This window comes from Trichechus manatus, unplaced genomic scaffold (genome assembly GCF_000243295.1).
Source record: "Trichechus manatus latirostris isolate Lorelei unplaced genomic scaffold, TriManLat1.0 scaffold00113, whole genome shotgun sequence".
NCBI classification, from domain to species: domain Eukaryota; kingdom Metazoa; phylum Chordata; class Mammalia; order Sirenia; family Trichechidae; genus Trichechus; species Trichechus manatus.
In genome coordinates this window covers 5,596,421-5,610,945 of record NW_004444049.1, presented here as the reverse complement: position 1 = coordinate 5,610,945, position 14,525 = coordinate 5,596,421, and the positions used below count along the sequence as shown (strand labels likewise).

Sequence of the window (14,525 nt, the reverse complement as noted above, 5' to 3'; positions counted from 1 at the left end):
CGTCGGTGAACGGGGAGGCCGGGCCTGTGCCCCCGCCGCGCGCGCACGGCTCCTTCTCCCACGTGCGCGACGCCGACCTGCTGAAGAAGAGGCGCTCGCGGCTGCGGAACAGCAGCTCCTTCTCCGCGGACGAGCAGGACGCTGGGGCCGCGGTGAGTCCCCGGGGGTCGCTGTCAGGGGTAGTCGCCGGGCTCTGAGGGGCTGACGGCAGAGCTGGCACGCGGGGTAGTGGCTCCAGGGCGGCGGGAATCAGCTGGACGTGGGGAGGCGCTTTCTGATGGGAAGGGCCGAGGTACTGGGAGGTAGAATGGCAGGGGGCATATGCCAGCGAGGCCGCTAGGCTCACAGCTGCTGCAGGATCCCCATTCTGCTGCCAGCCTTGGGATACATGCTGACGGTTTTTAACGCTTGGCACCCACTTAGGGGAACCCTGGGCTGTAGCAGGACGTTTGCAGATTGTGGCTGGTGTTGTTGGCACACGGTGCAGCCCGCCTTGGTGGCCTGTGAACTGGGTTTGGGTGTTTCCCCCTGCTGGTGGCCCAGGGCCAACCAGCAACCACCCCACCCCACAAGCCGGGTGCTGAGTTTCTATACTCAAGGGTGGCCCTCCAGGACTTCTGGACCCTAACGTGTTCCGACTTGGATCATTTCCCCAGATACCGAAGACCAGTTTCTTCTCTTCTGATAATGGGAGGTTGGAGGTTGGAGTCCCTGCCAGGGCCCATGTTGCCCATCCCCTGCAGGTCTCAGGTCAAAGTCTCCCAGGGGTCCAGTCATCTCTGGACTGAGGGGGTGGTCCCAGTGAGGTCGGGATTTGCTCAAGGGCTCACAGCCACTGAAGTCCAGACTGCACGCTTTCGAGCTGGGGCTCCAGCTGCTGCACCATCCTGCCTGTGACAGTGGGGCCGCTCTGTCAGGCCTCTCCAAGACGTCAGCTGCCCAGGGATGGAGCTGAGTTCGAAGGAGGAAGGGATGAGCTGGGAAAGGTTTCTTGGGAGAGGTAGCCATTTTCGTGAAGCTGGTAAGATGGGCAGGTTTTCCCAGGTGAGAAATGGGAGGGGGCCCCTCTCAAGTGGAGGGACCAGGCAAACTCAGATCTCATTTAGAGAACTACTGCTCATCTCTTGTGAGGGGGTGGGGCAGCTGGGAGAGCAGGAGCCTCGAGTGCCAGGATCAGAGGCTCAGGGTTGATTCTATGAATGAGAGATGGACGGCTTGGGAGGCATCCACAGGAGATGTAAGAGGCAGCAGTCAGCAGGACACTGCCGCCCAAGCCATCTCTTGGCCTCTGGCTACAACCCCATTAAGGTGTGTCAGTGGCTCTTTAAATCTTAAAGGGGAAGATCCATCGTCCACCCTTTTGGGCTCAAGGCCCAGCATCTGGTCCTTCCAGGCTGGGCTCTCCCCTGGCCTTTGTCCCACAGGACCCGTGGTGCTGGAGGGGGTGCCTCCTCCTTGGCCCCTCCATCCCCCATGCGCCATGCATGCAGTGCGAGGTGGTGGGACCTGGCCCTGCCCTCAGAAGCTCCCAAAATCCTGGAGGGGGATGAGGTCGGACACTCTACAGCTGGGGTGAGGCTGGGCTCCAGCCGGGCCAAGGGCAGGGTGCCTCTGGTGTGGCCCAGGAAGGCTTCCTAGAGGAGGGGCCACCCAGGAGGGTATAGAAAGAGGAATTTGGGTCAGACAGGAGGAAGCATTCTTTGGAATTCCCATCACGGCTGGGTATGAGTAAGCACATTTGCTGCTGAGGTTGGAGTTTCTCCACTCTCCTGCCTCTGCCTGTTGTCAGCAGCTGCAGCTGTCATTTGAGCGTTTTCTGTGTGCCTGGCCTGCCCCGATGCCCCCTCACCCACTCCTAACAATGCTTCTTCCAAGGAGGAATGATTAGCCCAGTTTACAGGTGGGAACGTCGAGGCTCAGGGAGATGAGAGGTAAAAGGAGTTTGCTGCGGATGTGAACCCAGGTTCTGAGCCTGAGCTCTTAAATGGTGCCCTCTACTGGACCCAGCATTGTGTGACCCTGGGAAGCCGCTTAACCTTTGTGTGCTCTCTCCTCGAGCATGAGAAGCTACCATATGGAAGCCCTTTGCAAGGTGGCACTGAGGCCACTGTAGAGTGCTGTCAAAAACGGGGTTCTCTGTGTTCCCCTTGATGACTTTTGAGGGGCCTGAAGCCCCTAGGTTACCCAGGGCTGAGATTTCTCCCCATTTTACATGTGAGAACACAGAGGCCCAGTGGGTGTGACTGAGCCAGAGGCACACAGCAAGTTGGTGGCCAAGCCTGGGAACAGACTTTGGGTTAGACAACCTCAGGCACCAATCAGGCCCAGTATGAGTCTCACCTCTGACCCCCAGTTTCCTCATCCGTAAAGCGGAGGTGGTACTAGCCCCTGCCTCACAGAGTTGTTGCGAGAACTAATGGAATCAATCAGTGCTTTGAAGAGTGCCCGACGCATAAATGCTTAGTGTTGTGTGCCGTCGAGTCGATTCCAACTCATAGCGACCGTGTAGAGTAGAACTGACCTGTGGAGTCTCCAAGGCTATAATCTTTATGGAAGCAGACTGCCACATCTTTTCTCTGTGAAGTGGCTGGTGGATTCCAACTGCTGACCTTTTTGTTAGCAGCTGAGTGCTTAACCATTGTACCAGCAGGCCTCCTAGACATTAGCTATTACTAACCAGTATACCCTGAACGCATACTCTGGGCCCAGCCCTGTCTGAAGGGGCTACCTCTGGTCTGGGAGACATGGGTAACCAACAGCCATGTGTTGGGGGGAGGGGTTGGAGTTGTGATGGGGGAGGCCCAGGAGGCCATGGGAGGAGCATCTCCCCAGCCTGGGGACCAGGGGAGGCTTCAGGAGGCATGAAGGTCAGGAAGGGAGGCAGAGAGAGCAAATGGGAGCCCGAAGGGACCCCTGGAGACAAGGCTGAGCTGGGTCATGAAAGTCAAGCTGGTGTTGGGCAATCCAAGCTGGAGGCCTACTCCAGGCTACGGAAGCTCTTTAGGGAACTGAAAGTCCATCACTGTGGCCAGAGGGTGGCATCTAGTTGGAGTTTGGGGGAAGAGGAGAGTTGAGGCTGGAGCTGCCAACAGGCCTTGGCAGCTGGGCTGGGAGCTGAGGAGGGCTGTGGGGGGCATGGCCCCACCCGGTGAAGATTGAGGAAGACCCCTCAGTTGTGGTATGAGGGTGGAGTAAGCAGGCAGGGCCTGATGGCTACTGAAGAGGAGGCCACCACTGTCCCAGGCCAGAGAAGATGGCCCCTGAGCCACGGATGTCCAGGACTGCCTCTCAGAGAGGTGCAGGGTGGGGGGGACAGTGGGGCAGCTCCACCCCTTCTCCCCACCCTGTGACCTGCCAGAAGGGTGGCTGGAATAAGAGCCATCAAGGAGAGCCAGGCTGTCAGTGGGCCAAAAGTTGGGGCTCCCCAGGGATAATGGGGCCCTTGCAAGTCACCAAGGGTGGGGTACATCTGGGGCCAGTCCATCACTTCCAGGCTAAAATTCTCAGGTCCATCTAGCCTCAGGTCCAGTCCTGAGTGTTGTGTGAAGAGGACAGCAGCCACCAGGTGTGGGAATTGATAAAGCAGGAGGGTGCCCCCTTTCAACAAAGAGGTGGAGGTGCTGGCTCAGAATGGCCTAGGTCTGGAGATGGAATGGCATCAGGTCTGCTTAGCGTCATGGTCCCAGCCAGCACGGAGTGACAAGTCAGAGGTGGCCTGAGGGAGCTCCATGGAGGAGGGGCCCTTCCTCCTTCACATCCTTTCACCCCGATTGTCATGAGAGTGGGGCTGGGGTTATCAGCCCAGTGCCAGGAAGGAGGACTCTGAGAGTGGGCGTGAACTGGCCCAGGACCACAAGGCCTGGCCCGTGGCCTTTGCTCCAGGATGCGCTTCCCTAGAGGAGGGGGTGGGGGTTCTCTGCATGCAGGACTGGAGAGGCAACTGGGGCAGGCGGGTCTCAGATTGAGAACCCCTCCTCCCTGTGTGCGTGTGACGCTCTGGCTGGCCCCAGGGCAGGGACTGTTGGGGAACCCCTTCCAGCCTCACTAGCCCCTTCTTTCACAGGAAGGCCCAAGCCCAGACCCCAGCCCTGCCCCTGGCCCAGCCCCAGCTGCAGCCCTGCAGCCACCCCTTGGTGAGTAGTGTTGGAGAGCTGGGGATCCAGCTCAGCTCAGGCTGCTCACAGATCCAGGGCTGGGGACCTCCTGGGGTGAGTGTCGGCTGGGGGTGCCTTAGCCTGGTCTCTGTTTGCAGGTGGGATCCCCCCATCAGAGGAGCTGCCACCAAGCCTGGGGGAGGAGGCTGGGCTGGTAAGGAGGGCTGAGGTGGATGGAGCGGGCATGTGGGCACTTCCTAGGGGCGTCTGGGCTGAGCCCACCATCTCCCTATCCCCCATTCTACTCCAGCAGCGGTTCCAGGACACAAGTCAGTATGTGTGTGCAGAGCTGCAGGTCCTGGAACAGGAACAGAGGCAGATAGATGGGCGGGCGGCCGAGGTGGAGACGCAGCTGAGGAGCCTCATGGAGTCAGGTGGGGCAGGCTGAGCACACTGCCCAACACCAGCCACCAGATCTGCCCAGCCCTGCAGCTCTTCCTGACCTTGGGAGGAGGTGGGAGAAGGCACAGCTGGGTCATCGTCCCCATTATACAGCTCAGCATGCTGAGGCCCTGAGCAGGGAACACAGTGCACACAGCGCTTCGGCTCTGGCTTCTGGGTTGCCACAAAGGGGCATGCCTCCTCCGGGAATCCCTCAGCTGCTCTGCCCTGCTCCTGACACCAGGGCCAGGTGGCAGGCCTGGTGACCGCCCTGGCCCTGTTCAGGTGCCAACAAGCTGCAGGAGGAGATGCTGATCCAGGAGTGGTTCACACTGGTGAACAAGAAGAACGCGCTCATCCGGAGGCAGGACCAGCTGCAGCTGCTGTGAGTTGCTGGCCCATCCCCGGGCAGGTCCAGGCCCCACCCCCCTAGCCCAGGCCCCGCCCCCTTCCCGCCCCGGACGGCGGGTTGAGGGCCCGCCCAGAGCGAATCTTGGCTGCTTTGGCTAGAGCCTCACCGCTTTATTCTTTCTACCAAGATATTTTTTTAAAATATTGCTCAGCCATCTTATTACAGGTAGTCTCCGACTTAGGACGGGCTTCGTCCCAATGACTCCGTCGTAAGTTGGTTCTTACGTAAATAGAATACTTTTTTTTTTTTCAGTTTTCATTATTATTGCCTTTTATTATCAGAATTTTTATAAATCCGATCTTTATTTGTCTTTGGGGCTTAGAAACATTACATATAAACTTTCACTTATATTTTAATACATACATATTACTAACAATAAGATGTCCAGAAAAAAAAAGTCGTAAGTGCAGTTGTGGCGTAAGTCAGGGAGTAGGTGTAATTGTTTCTAATTCCTGTATAAAGTATATACCTCTTAAGTTGGTACTATTTTTACTAATGAGAAAGCCAAGACCCAGAGCAAAATGTGGCCGTGTTCCTTTACAGTAAGGGAAAGAGGCCCAGAGAGAGTTTACCTGGTCTGCGGAGTGGGGTCAAAAGCAACTCTCCAGGATCGTTGTTTTTATAGTCCTGCACGGTGGAGGCAGTTTTGCCTCCCTTTCGCATTTTGGACCGCTTGTCAGAATAATTTTAGTCTAATACTTGTTGTTGATGAGTAATGTTCATCCAAATATTCCTGCTGAATTGTTTCTTATTAAAACAAGGAGGGGGACACAAAGTAAACACCCAGCTAAGCTGTGGTCGGAGAAGTGTTGGAACCAGAGATGGGCGGGCTGGCGCCTGGGGGCCTGGGGTGTAGCTCTGCCCTCAGCCCCACCCTTCTCAGGAAGGGGGCGAGGTGGGGTGGGATCAGAGCCCTGGGCACTTCCTCCCCGACCGTTTTCCCTAACCTGACACCCACCTTGTCCCCACCCGCAGCATCGAAGAGCAGGACTTGGAGCGGAAGTTCGAGCTGCTGAGCCGGGAGCTGCGGGCCATGCTGGCCATCGAAGGTGGGGGACAAAGCCAGAGGGGCGGGGGGGCGAGGACCAGGCAGGGGCCGGGGCTTCTGACACTCAGCCTCCTCCGCCCTCAGACTGGCTGAAAACCACCGCGCAGCAGCACCGAGAGCAGCTCCTGCTGGAGGAGCTGGTGTCCCTGGTGAACCAGCGCGACGAGCTGGTCCGGAACCTGGATCACAAGGAACGGATGTGAGTGGAGGCTGGGGCCACGCTGGGTGCTGGGGAGGGCTCCGGGGCTCTCTCCCCACGAGCGCTCGGCCGGGGCCCGGACGCCAGAGCTGACTCGAGCCCGTTCCCTCCTAGAGCCCTGGAGGAGGACGAGCGCCTGGAGCGCGGGCTGGAGCAGCGGCGCCGCAAACTGAGCCGGCAGTTGAACCGGCGCGACCGCTGCGCGCTGAGCTGAGGCCGGCGGTCCAGGAGGCGCCCGCCTCGGCTCCTCGGCCACCGCCCGCCCCTTCCGGCCGGCTCGGACCGCGCCTTGTCGGGCCCCCGGCGCCGCTGGCCTGCGCTCCAAGGACCAGGCCGCCTGGAGGCGGCGCGGCCGCTGGGAGCCGCTGTCGCCCTTCACGGGAAGAGGTGGGCGCGGACCTTGGGCCCGACGGGCTGGAGCGCCGGGTGGCCGCGCCGTCGGGCGGTATTTATTTGTCCGTGTGAGTGTGTGTGCGTGTGTTCGCGGGGGGCCGGGAGTCTCCAGGAGCGTCCCGCTGACACCTTCCCAACGGTGGGGCGCGGCCGGTCAGCAGCGGCGAGAGGACTGGATCATGGACTGCCCTGCCTCGTCTCCTTGCTGTTCCTCGGAGCAATAAAGTTAGACGACGAGACACCGGCGCGGCCCTTTCTCTAGGCAACTCGGGCTTTCAATGGACGGAAGAGGGTGGGGCTTAGGCCGGTAGGGTTGTCTCCGATTCCACAGGGGCGTGGAGGTTCCTAAACGCAAGTGAGGCTGGACCTTAGCCTAGGGAGGATGATGGAGTGCGGACTGGGCGGTGGGGATTGTGTTGTTGATGGCCGTAGGGAATCCCATTTCGAAAGAAGAGATGAATGAACAGTCGGAGTTGTTGCCCATTTTATTATTCTAGTAACACTGTATTCCCGGAGGCCCTCACAGCGACCTCACCCCGCCCCCCATCTCCAGAAGCTTCCCCTAACCACTTAACAGCTTAACCTCCTCCGCTCGTCCACTTTAAAGGAGTTGAACCACCTGACACCTGTCAGCAAGCTTGCTCCAGGCTGGGGGCTGCGGGCGGCAGGGTGCTCAGAGCCAGTCCATCCTGCCCTACGATGCCACCTTGGTCCTCACTGATCGAAGGGCCACTGGACTCGAAGAATCTCACGATGGCACGGACCTGTGGCAGCTCCACCAAAGTCTCCACGGCCAGCAGCATGGCCAGGAGCCCGAGGAGCATATAACCTGGAGAGGAGAGGTGGCCAGGCAGCGCTTGGGGCACGATGACGCTCTGCGTCCACCTCCCGCACGGGATACCGCTTAACCACAAGGTCTCGGGTGAGGAGGGGTGGGGTTCTAAGAACTACAACTCCCATACTGCCCTAGGGTAGGAGCCCTCGGCCCCTGGGGTTTAGGCCCCTCCCCCAATGGTTTATGGGAGTTGTAGTCCAGGCTCAGCACCCCCCTCCCCCGCCCCTCGGCGCTTTTTGACGCCGGGCTCACCGAGAAGAGCAAGCTGGCCGAAATGATAGACCGCTGGGTGCAGGCCGCGGCCGTGGCCCGGCAGCAGGTCCCCAAAGCTGATGGTGGTGAGCGAGTGGAAGCAGAAGTAGATAGCCCGTAGCAGGCTGCCGTCGCCCTGTAGCTGCCACAGCACCAGCGCTGGCAGCAGCACGAAGATGCCGCTTACCAGCAGGCCCAGTCCAGCAGCCTGCAGCAGCGCAGCCCGGGCTGGTGCCAAGCGGCAGCAGACCGCTGCCCAGTCCCCCAGGCGGCTGAGCACAGGCAGTAGGTAGTGGCGCAGCACCGCCACAAGTGCCAGCGAGGCCGGCAGCCCCAGGGTGGCGTAGACCATACAGAAGACCTTGCCACCTGATGATAACGGGGCTGTGTTGCCATAACCTGGAGGGAAGAGCGAGGGTGGACACTTGAGTGGGATGCCCACAAGGGGTTATCTCTCCCCCCAACATCTCCTCCCGCAGAAGGCCTCCCTCTGGTGGCTGAAATCGCCTGAGCTGCTGAGGCCCCTGTTACGTTCAGATCTGCCCCTCATTCACTGGGGGATCCTGGGCAAGTCCACTAAACTCTCTGGGACACTGTTCTTTTCTGGAAAATGAGGGATTAAAGGAGATCCTTTCTTCAGACCTCTCAGAGCTGGGATGATTCTGAGAACTGCCGTCCTGCCCCCAGTGGGAACCTGGCTTTCTGACAGATTCCTCAGCTCTGTCATTCACTCGTTCATTCTCCAAAGGTGTATCAGGTCCCCTGTGGGCCAGGCCTGGTGCTGGAATCTGAGTGAGCCCCATACCCCAAACCAACTGCCGTCGAGTTGGTTCCGAATCATAGCAACCCTGTAGAACAGAGTAGAACTGCCCCATAGGGTTTCCAAAGCTGCAGTCTGTCTGGAAGCAAACTGCCACATCTTTCTCCGCAGAGCGGCTGGTGGGTTTAAACTGCCAACCTTTTGGTTAACAGCCAAGCACTTAACCACTGCGTCACCAGGGCTCCTTTGAGTGTGCCCAGGCCCTGCCTTTGGTGGGAGAGGCAAGCAGGAAATCAGTCCTGACATTTGACATAAGGGGCTACAAGAGTCAGCATGCAGAAGGGCATTGGAAACTGAAAAAGCATGTGCAAAGGTGGGAGAACAGGGCATCCTGGGAGAACAAGATCCACTAGTCCAGAGATCGCAAATGCAAATCTCCAGGCGCCAGATGTGAGACAAGAGGGAGTGGTTGGGACTGGAGCAGACTAGAGAGCATGTGCTCTGCCCCAACGGGCGGGCCCGGTTTCACTCCAGCCAATGTGCTCCGTTATGGGGTTCTCACTCAATGCAGATAGGTTTCCTGATTTTTCAGAAGAAGCTGGAAACACAGACTTCAATTCAAAAACGATTTAGACCCTCTGAAGGACAAAAAAACTTCAGGACTCTGGGTCCTTTGCTTCATTTCCCTGGGCCTTTGCACGTGCTATTCCCTCTGCCAGGAATTCCTTCATCCCTTGGCTTTCTGCCTGGTTGCCTTGGTTAACATCTCATCAGGCACTACCTCTCCCAGAAGCCTTTTCTCACATCCCCTCCTGAGTCACTGATCCTGCTTTGTACTCCCAAACCAAAAAACCAAACCCATTGCCGTGAAATTGATCCCAACTCATAGCAACCCTACAGGACAGATTAGAACTGTCCCATAGGGTTTCTAAGACTGTAATCTTTAAGGAGGCAGGCTGCCACATCTTTCTCCCATGATGCAGCTGGTGGATTCAAACCACTGACCTTCCAGTTAACAGCCAAGCACTTTAACCACTGCACCACCAGGGCTCCTCTGTGCTCTCCAGCTACCTCCATTCAAGAATCCATCCCGCCGTATATGTTCCCTGCCTTCCTCAGGCCTGTGGGGCCTGGGCACCTCTCCCGGGCCTCAAAGGGTGCCTGGGGATGGAGCTGGGGAGGCCGCACCCCTCCTGGCAGCTGAAGTGGAGGCACCAGTTGGGGCGCGTTGGTGTTAGGAGCCCGAGCTGTGATGTCAGGGCTGATAGGCCCTGGGCTCTGTCTGGTACTTAGGGGCTGGGGGAAGGGCGGTGCCCCCAGAGACCCCCAGGGAGCAATGGCTTCAGGAGTCCCCTCCTGCCTACCCGTGGTGGTGATGATGCCGGCAGTGAAGAGCAGGGCTGAGGGCAGGTCCCAGTTCCCAGCCTCGGAGCCGTTGCCCAGGCTGGAGACCCCGTGGGCCTGGGCTGCCAGGGCGGTCCCCAGCAGCCCCTCCAATGCCCCAGGTGGCAGGCAGGCTCCATAGTCTGCCTGGAAGGTGGCCAGCTCGGCTCTGAGCTTGGCCTGGAGCTGGCGTGTTGGAGGCCCCTCCAGGGCCTGGAACACGGCAGCCCCAAGCCCCAGGACCAGCAGGTGGCCCACAACCAGGAGCCCATATCGGGCCCAGGGCCTCAGATCCCCCATTTCGTGTTGCCCAGAGTCTGGGGTGTTGTAGGAGCCCTGCTTCACCGCAGACGCATGGGAGGGGCCGGGCAGGCCAGGGCTGGGAGGAGGTGCATGTGGTTGAGGGGTGGGAAGCCTGGGACGCAGTGCAGTCGAATGGGAGGAGGAAAGCAGCCCAGGCTTGCAGGTGAATCACTGTTCATAGTTTTGGGGGCAAGAGAGGGTTTGTTTGCTCATTTCACTGCTGGTGGAGTGGAGGAGAACGCCGCTGTGGTGAGGGCAGGGTGAGGAAGCTGGGCCCAGAGAAGTAAACAATTGACTCAAAATCACACTGTGGTTTATTCAAGGACACACTTATTCACACATGTATCCCATTCGAAGTTGTCAAGGATTTCATTTTACTTGGGTCCACAATCAACACCCATGGAAGCAGCAGTCAAGAAACCAAATGACATATTGCATTGGGCAAATCTGCTCCTAAAAACTTCTTTAAGGTGTTAAAAAGCAAAGATGTCACTTTAAGGGCTAATGCATGTGAAAGCTGGACAATGAATGAGGAAGACCGAGGAAGAATTGATGCGTTTGAATTATGGTGTGGGTGAAGAACATTGAATACACCATGGACTGCCGGAAGAATGAACAATCTGTCTTGGAAGAGGTACAGCCAGAATGCTCCTTAGAAGGGAGGATGGCGAGACTTCATCTCACGTACTTTGGGTGTGTGATCAGGAGGGACCAGTCCCTGCAGAAGGACATCATGCTTGGTATAGTAGAGGGTCAGCGAAAAAGAGGAAGACCCTCAACAAGATGGACTGACACAGTGGCTGCAACGATGGGCTCAAACATAACAATGATTGTGAGGATGGCGCAGGACCGGGCAGTGTTTTGTTCTGCTGTACATGGGGTCGCTATGAGTCAGAACTGACTCAATGGCACCTAACAACAATATCCCATAAACTTGTTCATTCATTCAACGAGCCCCCGAGGACACTAGGAAATAGGCATGAACAGGTCCCTTCCACCCTGGGGCTCATACACTGGTGGGAGAACACAAGAAACCTGTTAGCAAGAAATGTGACAACTTCCCATTGTCACCAGTTCCATGAAGGAAGCACCCTGGGTAATGAGAGAGTGGGGGAGGAGCATCTCACTAGGAAAGCTCCTCCAAGGAGATGACATTTTAGCTGGGGAATGAGAAGAGGCCAGTTATGGCAAGATCTGGGGAAGAGCATTTCAGGCAGAGGGCACAGCCTGTGTAAAGGCCCTGGGGTGGGAAAGAGCCTGGAGTATGGGAGGAAAGGGAGGCTGACTGAGGACAGGGTGGGAAAACGAGAGGGGTGTGAGCTGCACGTAAACTGGGGGGAGGGGTGTGGGTTAGGGACACGGGGCCTGAGGACAAGTGTGGCCCAGGGAGACCTGTAAGGAAGCTACCCCAGGCATCCTGGAGGGCACGATGGTGGCCTGGGCTAGGACAGTGGCACTGCGGAGGGAGAGGAATTGGCGGGGTTTGGGATGGATCACATGGGGTAGGGGTGGTGGGGTGAGGAGTCAAGGACCCCAGAGCTGGGCCAGCCCTGGAAATGATGCTATCAAGTCCCTGTCCCCTCAGTCCTTCTGAGAGCCCTGTGTGTCCGACTCTCCTAGTTCCTGGCCCTGCTCAGCACTGGAGACACAGTGAGTCTGGTTGCCAAGCAGCATGTGGGGAGGGGGAGAGGAGTCTGAACTACAACTCCCAGAAACCATCAAGGGGCTGAGCCCCGGAGGCAGAGGCATCCTACCCTAGGACATGTTGAGCGGCACCAGGGTGGATTATCATGCCAGGAGGTGGGTGCGTCTCATCACTGCTATGTCTAGATAGATCCCAAGCCCCCCTCCCCCAAGATGTCACCCAGAGGGCTGTGGGTTCCTGAGTTCAGATCCGCCTGGGGTGGGGCAGCACAGCCAGGGAAAGCTTCGCAGGAGAGGTGATGTTGCGACTGTACCTGAAGGATAACTGGAGAGCACCCAGCACAGGGGAGGGCCCAGGAGAATACAGGCCCTGAGAGGCAGGGAGTGTGCACAGATGTGGAGGTGGGAATGGCCCTGGCTGGAACAAGGTAGGTGAAGCCAGAGTGGGGAGGTGTGGGGGAGGCTGTGAAGGGTCTGGAAAGCCTGGCCAAGGCTGGTGGACTTAGTCCCAGGAGAGGGGTACGGTGCCAAGCCTCCCGGCCGAGGCCAACTGCCAGTTCTTCTGGTGGCATGAGGGCACCAGGGTTGTGTGAACGGGTCCCCTGGTTACCTCCCAGGAAGGTGACAGGCTCCACTTGGGGAGACAGCTTACGAGTTTATTTGGCTTCATTGGATCCCGAGGCCAAGGCCCCAGGCCTGGCCAGGGCAGCAGGAAGGCAGCTAGAGAGCTCCAGCCCCATGTGTCCCCCAGGACAGGGAGGGTCCAGGCACTAATCCCTGGGGCAGGGGCCACAGTGGCAGGACTTGGTCAAAAGTGCCGGTGACAGCTGAGGGCCCTCTCCCCTGCACCTCCCCTCCTCCCTGAACCACCCCCGGGCAATTCCCTGAGACAGGCTCTGGTCCTCCCAACCAGCTGGGTACAGTGTCGGGCCCCAATGGGGCAGATAAGTTGGAGGAACCCACAGGTTGCAGGTGTAGGGGGGTGCAGGCCCCCCATCCAGTGTGAAAGCTTCCTGTGCAGTGTAGTGTTCCCGACCCGCAGAGGGGGCGGGTCCCTGGGGGAAACTGAGGCAGCACCCGAGGCTGCCTGGCTCCTATTCCAGTGTAGGCTGTGGCTCCTCCACGGCGGATGGAGCACGCGAGAGCGGCCCGGTCCACTCAGGGCCTTGCCTCTGGCACCCAAGGGGCCTGGGCACCCACGTCTTTGGTCTGCACCCTGCAGTCCTGGGGGCCTCCCCGGAAGGGATTGGCAGGTGGGGAGTCCCAGAAGGGGTCCGAGTCTGGGAACAAGGTCCAGGGTGCCCGGCGGGGGGCAGGCTGTGGCGAGGGCAGGGGCGATGGCCGTGGCCCAGCTGACACGAAGCTCCACGGGTCAATGCGGCTGCGAAGAGGTGAGGGCCGCGGGCGGCTGATGAGGCCCAGGGGCGGTGAGCGTGGGGTGCCCGGGGTCCCCGGAGCAGAGCGTGATATCCCTGGCGGGGGTGAGACAGTAAGTCCTGTGGAGGGGGAAAGGACACACAGTCAGCCAGTTGCCACTCCTGGGTGTCCCCAGGAGGCAATACCCTGCTCTGGGCCTCAGTTTCCCTATCTGTACAGAGAACTACTGGACCCATAACTTCCATGGCCCTCTCTGTTCCACAGTTTATCCGTTTATTATGCAGTGGTTTAAAGAGAGGCCTCGGGAGCAGACAGGCCTGGGCTTGGGCCCCAGTTCAGCCCCTTACTGGTGATTAAGGTGGTGTCCCTTAATCTCTCTGTGCCTTAAATTTCCTCATCTGTAAAATGGGCACAATGAGAGTACCTAGTCCACAGGGAGAAATCCCTGGGTGTTGCAAACGGTTAAGTGCTCAACTACTAGCCAAAAGGCTGCTTGTTCGAACCCACCCAGAGGCCTCAAACAGGCCTGGCAATGTGCTTCTGAAACGTCACAGCCTTGAAAACCCTATGGAGCAATTCCACTCTGCACACACAGGGCAACGTGAATTGGAATCAACTTGCTGGCAACCAACTACAACAGTCCACAAAACCAAACCCACTGCCTTCGAGTGGATTCTGCCCCCTGGCGACCCTACAGGACAGAGCAGAACTGCCCCCTAGTGACCCTACAGGACAGGGCAGAACTGCCCCCTAGCGAGCCTACAGGACAGGGCAGAACTGCCCCCTAGCGACCTTACAGGACAGCAGACCTGCCCCCTAGCGACCCTATAGGACGGGGCAGAACTGCCCCATAGGGTTTCCAAGGCTGTAAATCTCTACGGAAGCAGACTGCCACATCTTTCTCAGAAGGAGCGGCTGGTGGTTTCAAACTGCCCATCTTTTGGTTCGCAACCGAGTGCTTAATCACTACACTAGCAGGGCTCCTTAAGAGTCCACAGGATTGGTGCAATTAAATGAGATAACCTCTCTAAAGCACTAGGAGCAGGTAACAACCAGGAAGAGCTTGCCATCATCATCCTTCTTATCACCTGTATGATTTCACAACTGGGCCGGCCCCTCCCCACTACTAACCACCAGGTGAGGGAAACGAGAACCCAGTTTCCTATGTGGTTCCCAGCACCCTGAGGGCCGGTTTGGGGTTCAGCAGATGGCTGTGGCTCGGCCTTGCCTCCTTGCCGGTCCTCCAGCCCTCGCGGCCCCAGTCCTGGCACTCACCCCGCGTCTCCTCGCGCCGGGGGCTCTTGGCAGACGGCTGGCCAGTGGGGGCGCCCAGGTCCAGCAGCAGCGGCGCGTGGGCGTCGGGGCTCACCGGGGAGGCGGGCGC

General features: G+C 58.6%; 2 protein-coding genes across 2 annotated transcripts in view; one reads left to right on the top strand and one right to left on the bottom strand.

Moving 5' to 3' along the window:
* The window catches only part of EHBP1L1 (EH domain binding protein 1 like 1), a 15,724-nt gene extending 9,268 nt beyond the window's left edge, over positions 1-6,456 (top strand). The window contains exons 13-21 of the mRNA XM_023738122.1: positions 2-152; positions 1,605-1,616; positions 4,064-4,133; positions 4,253-4,308; positions 4,405-4,528; positions 4,821-4,920; positions 5,923-5,996; positions 6,080-6,194; positions 6,309-6,456. Coding sequence (XP_023593890.1) covers positions 2-152; positions 1,605-1,616; positions 4,064-4,133; positions 4,253-4,308; positions 4,405-4,528; positions 4,821-4,920; positions 5,923-5,996; positions 6,080-6,194; positions 6,309-6,408 — 802 coding nt within the window. The 3' untranslated portion in view covers positions 6,409-6,456. The remainder of the gene's footprint in view (position 1; positions 153-1,604; positions 1,617-4,063; positions 4,134-4,252; positions 4,309-4,404; positions 4,529-4,820; positions 4,921-5,922; positions 5,997-6,079; positions 6,195-6,308) is intronic.
* A 261-nt stretch (positions 6,457-6,717) lies between these two features.
* On the bottom strand, positions 6,718-10,117 carry KCNK7 (potassium two pore domain channel subfamily K member 7). Its single transcript, XM_004383915.2, has 3 exons — positions 9,799-10,117; positions 7,675-8,073; positions 6,718-7,416 (listed from the first exon to the last, which is right to left on the bottom strand). The coding sequence occupies exons 1-3, from the start codon at positions 10,115-10,117 to the stop codon at positions 7,217-7,219; spliced, it is 918 nt and encodes a 305-aa protein (XP_004383972.1). The 3' UTR covers positions 6,718-7,216.
* Positions 10,118-14,525: the final 4,408 nt, after the last annotated feature.

Coding starts and splice junctions, on each gene's coding strand:
- KCNK7 (XM_004383915.2), bottom strand. CDS start 10,117: ATGGGGGATCTGAGGCCCTGGGCCCGATATGGGCTCCTGGTTGTGGGC. Junction 8,074..9,798: donor CGGCATCATCACCACCACGG/GTAGGCAGGAGG, acceptor TCTTCCCTCCAG/GTTATGGCAACACAGCCCCG. Junction 7,417..7,674: donor CGGCCAGCTTGCTCTTCTCG/GTGAGCCCGGCG, acceptor TCTCCTCTCCAG/GTTATATGCTCCTCGGGCTC.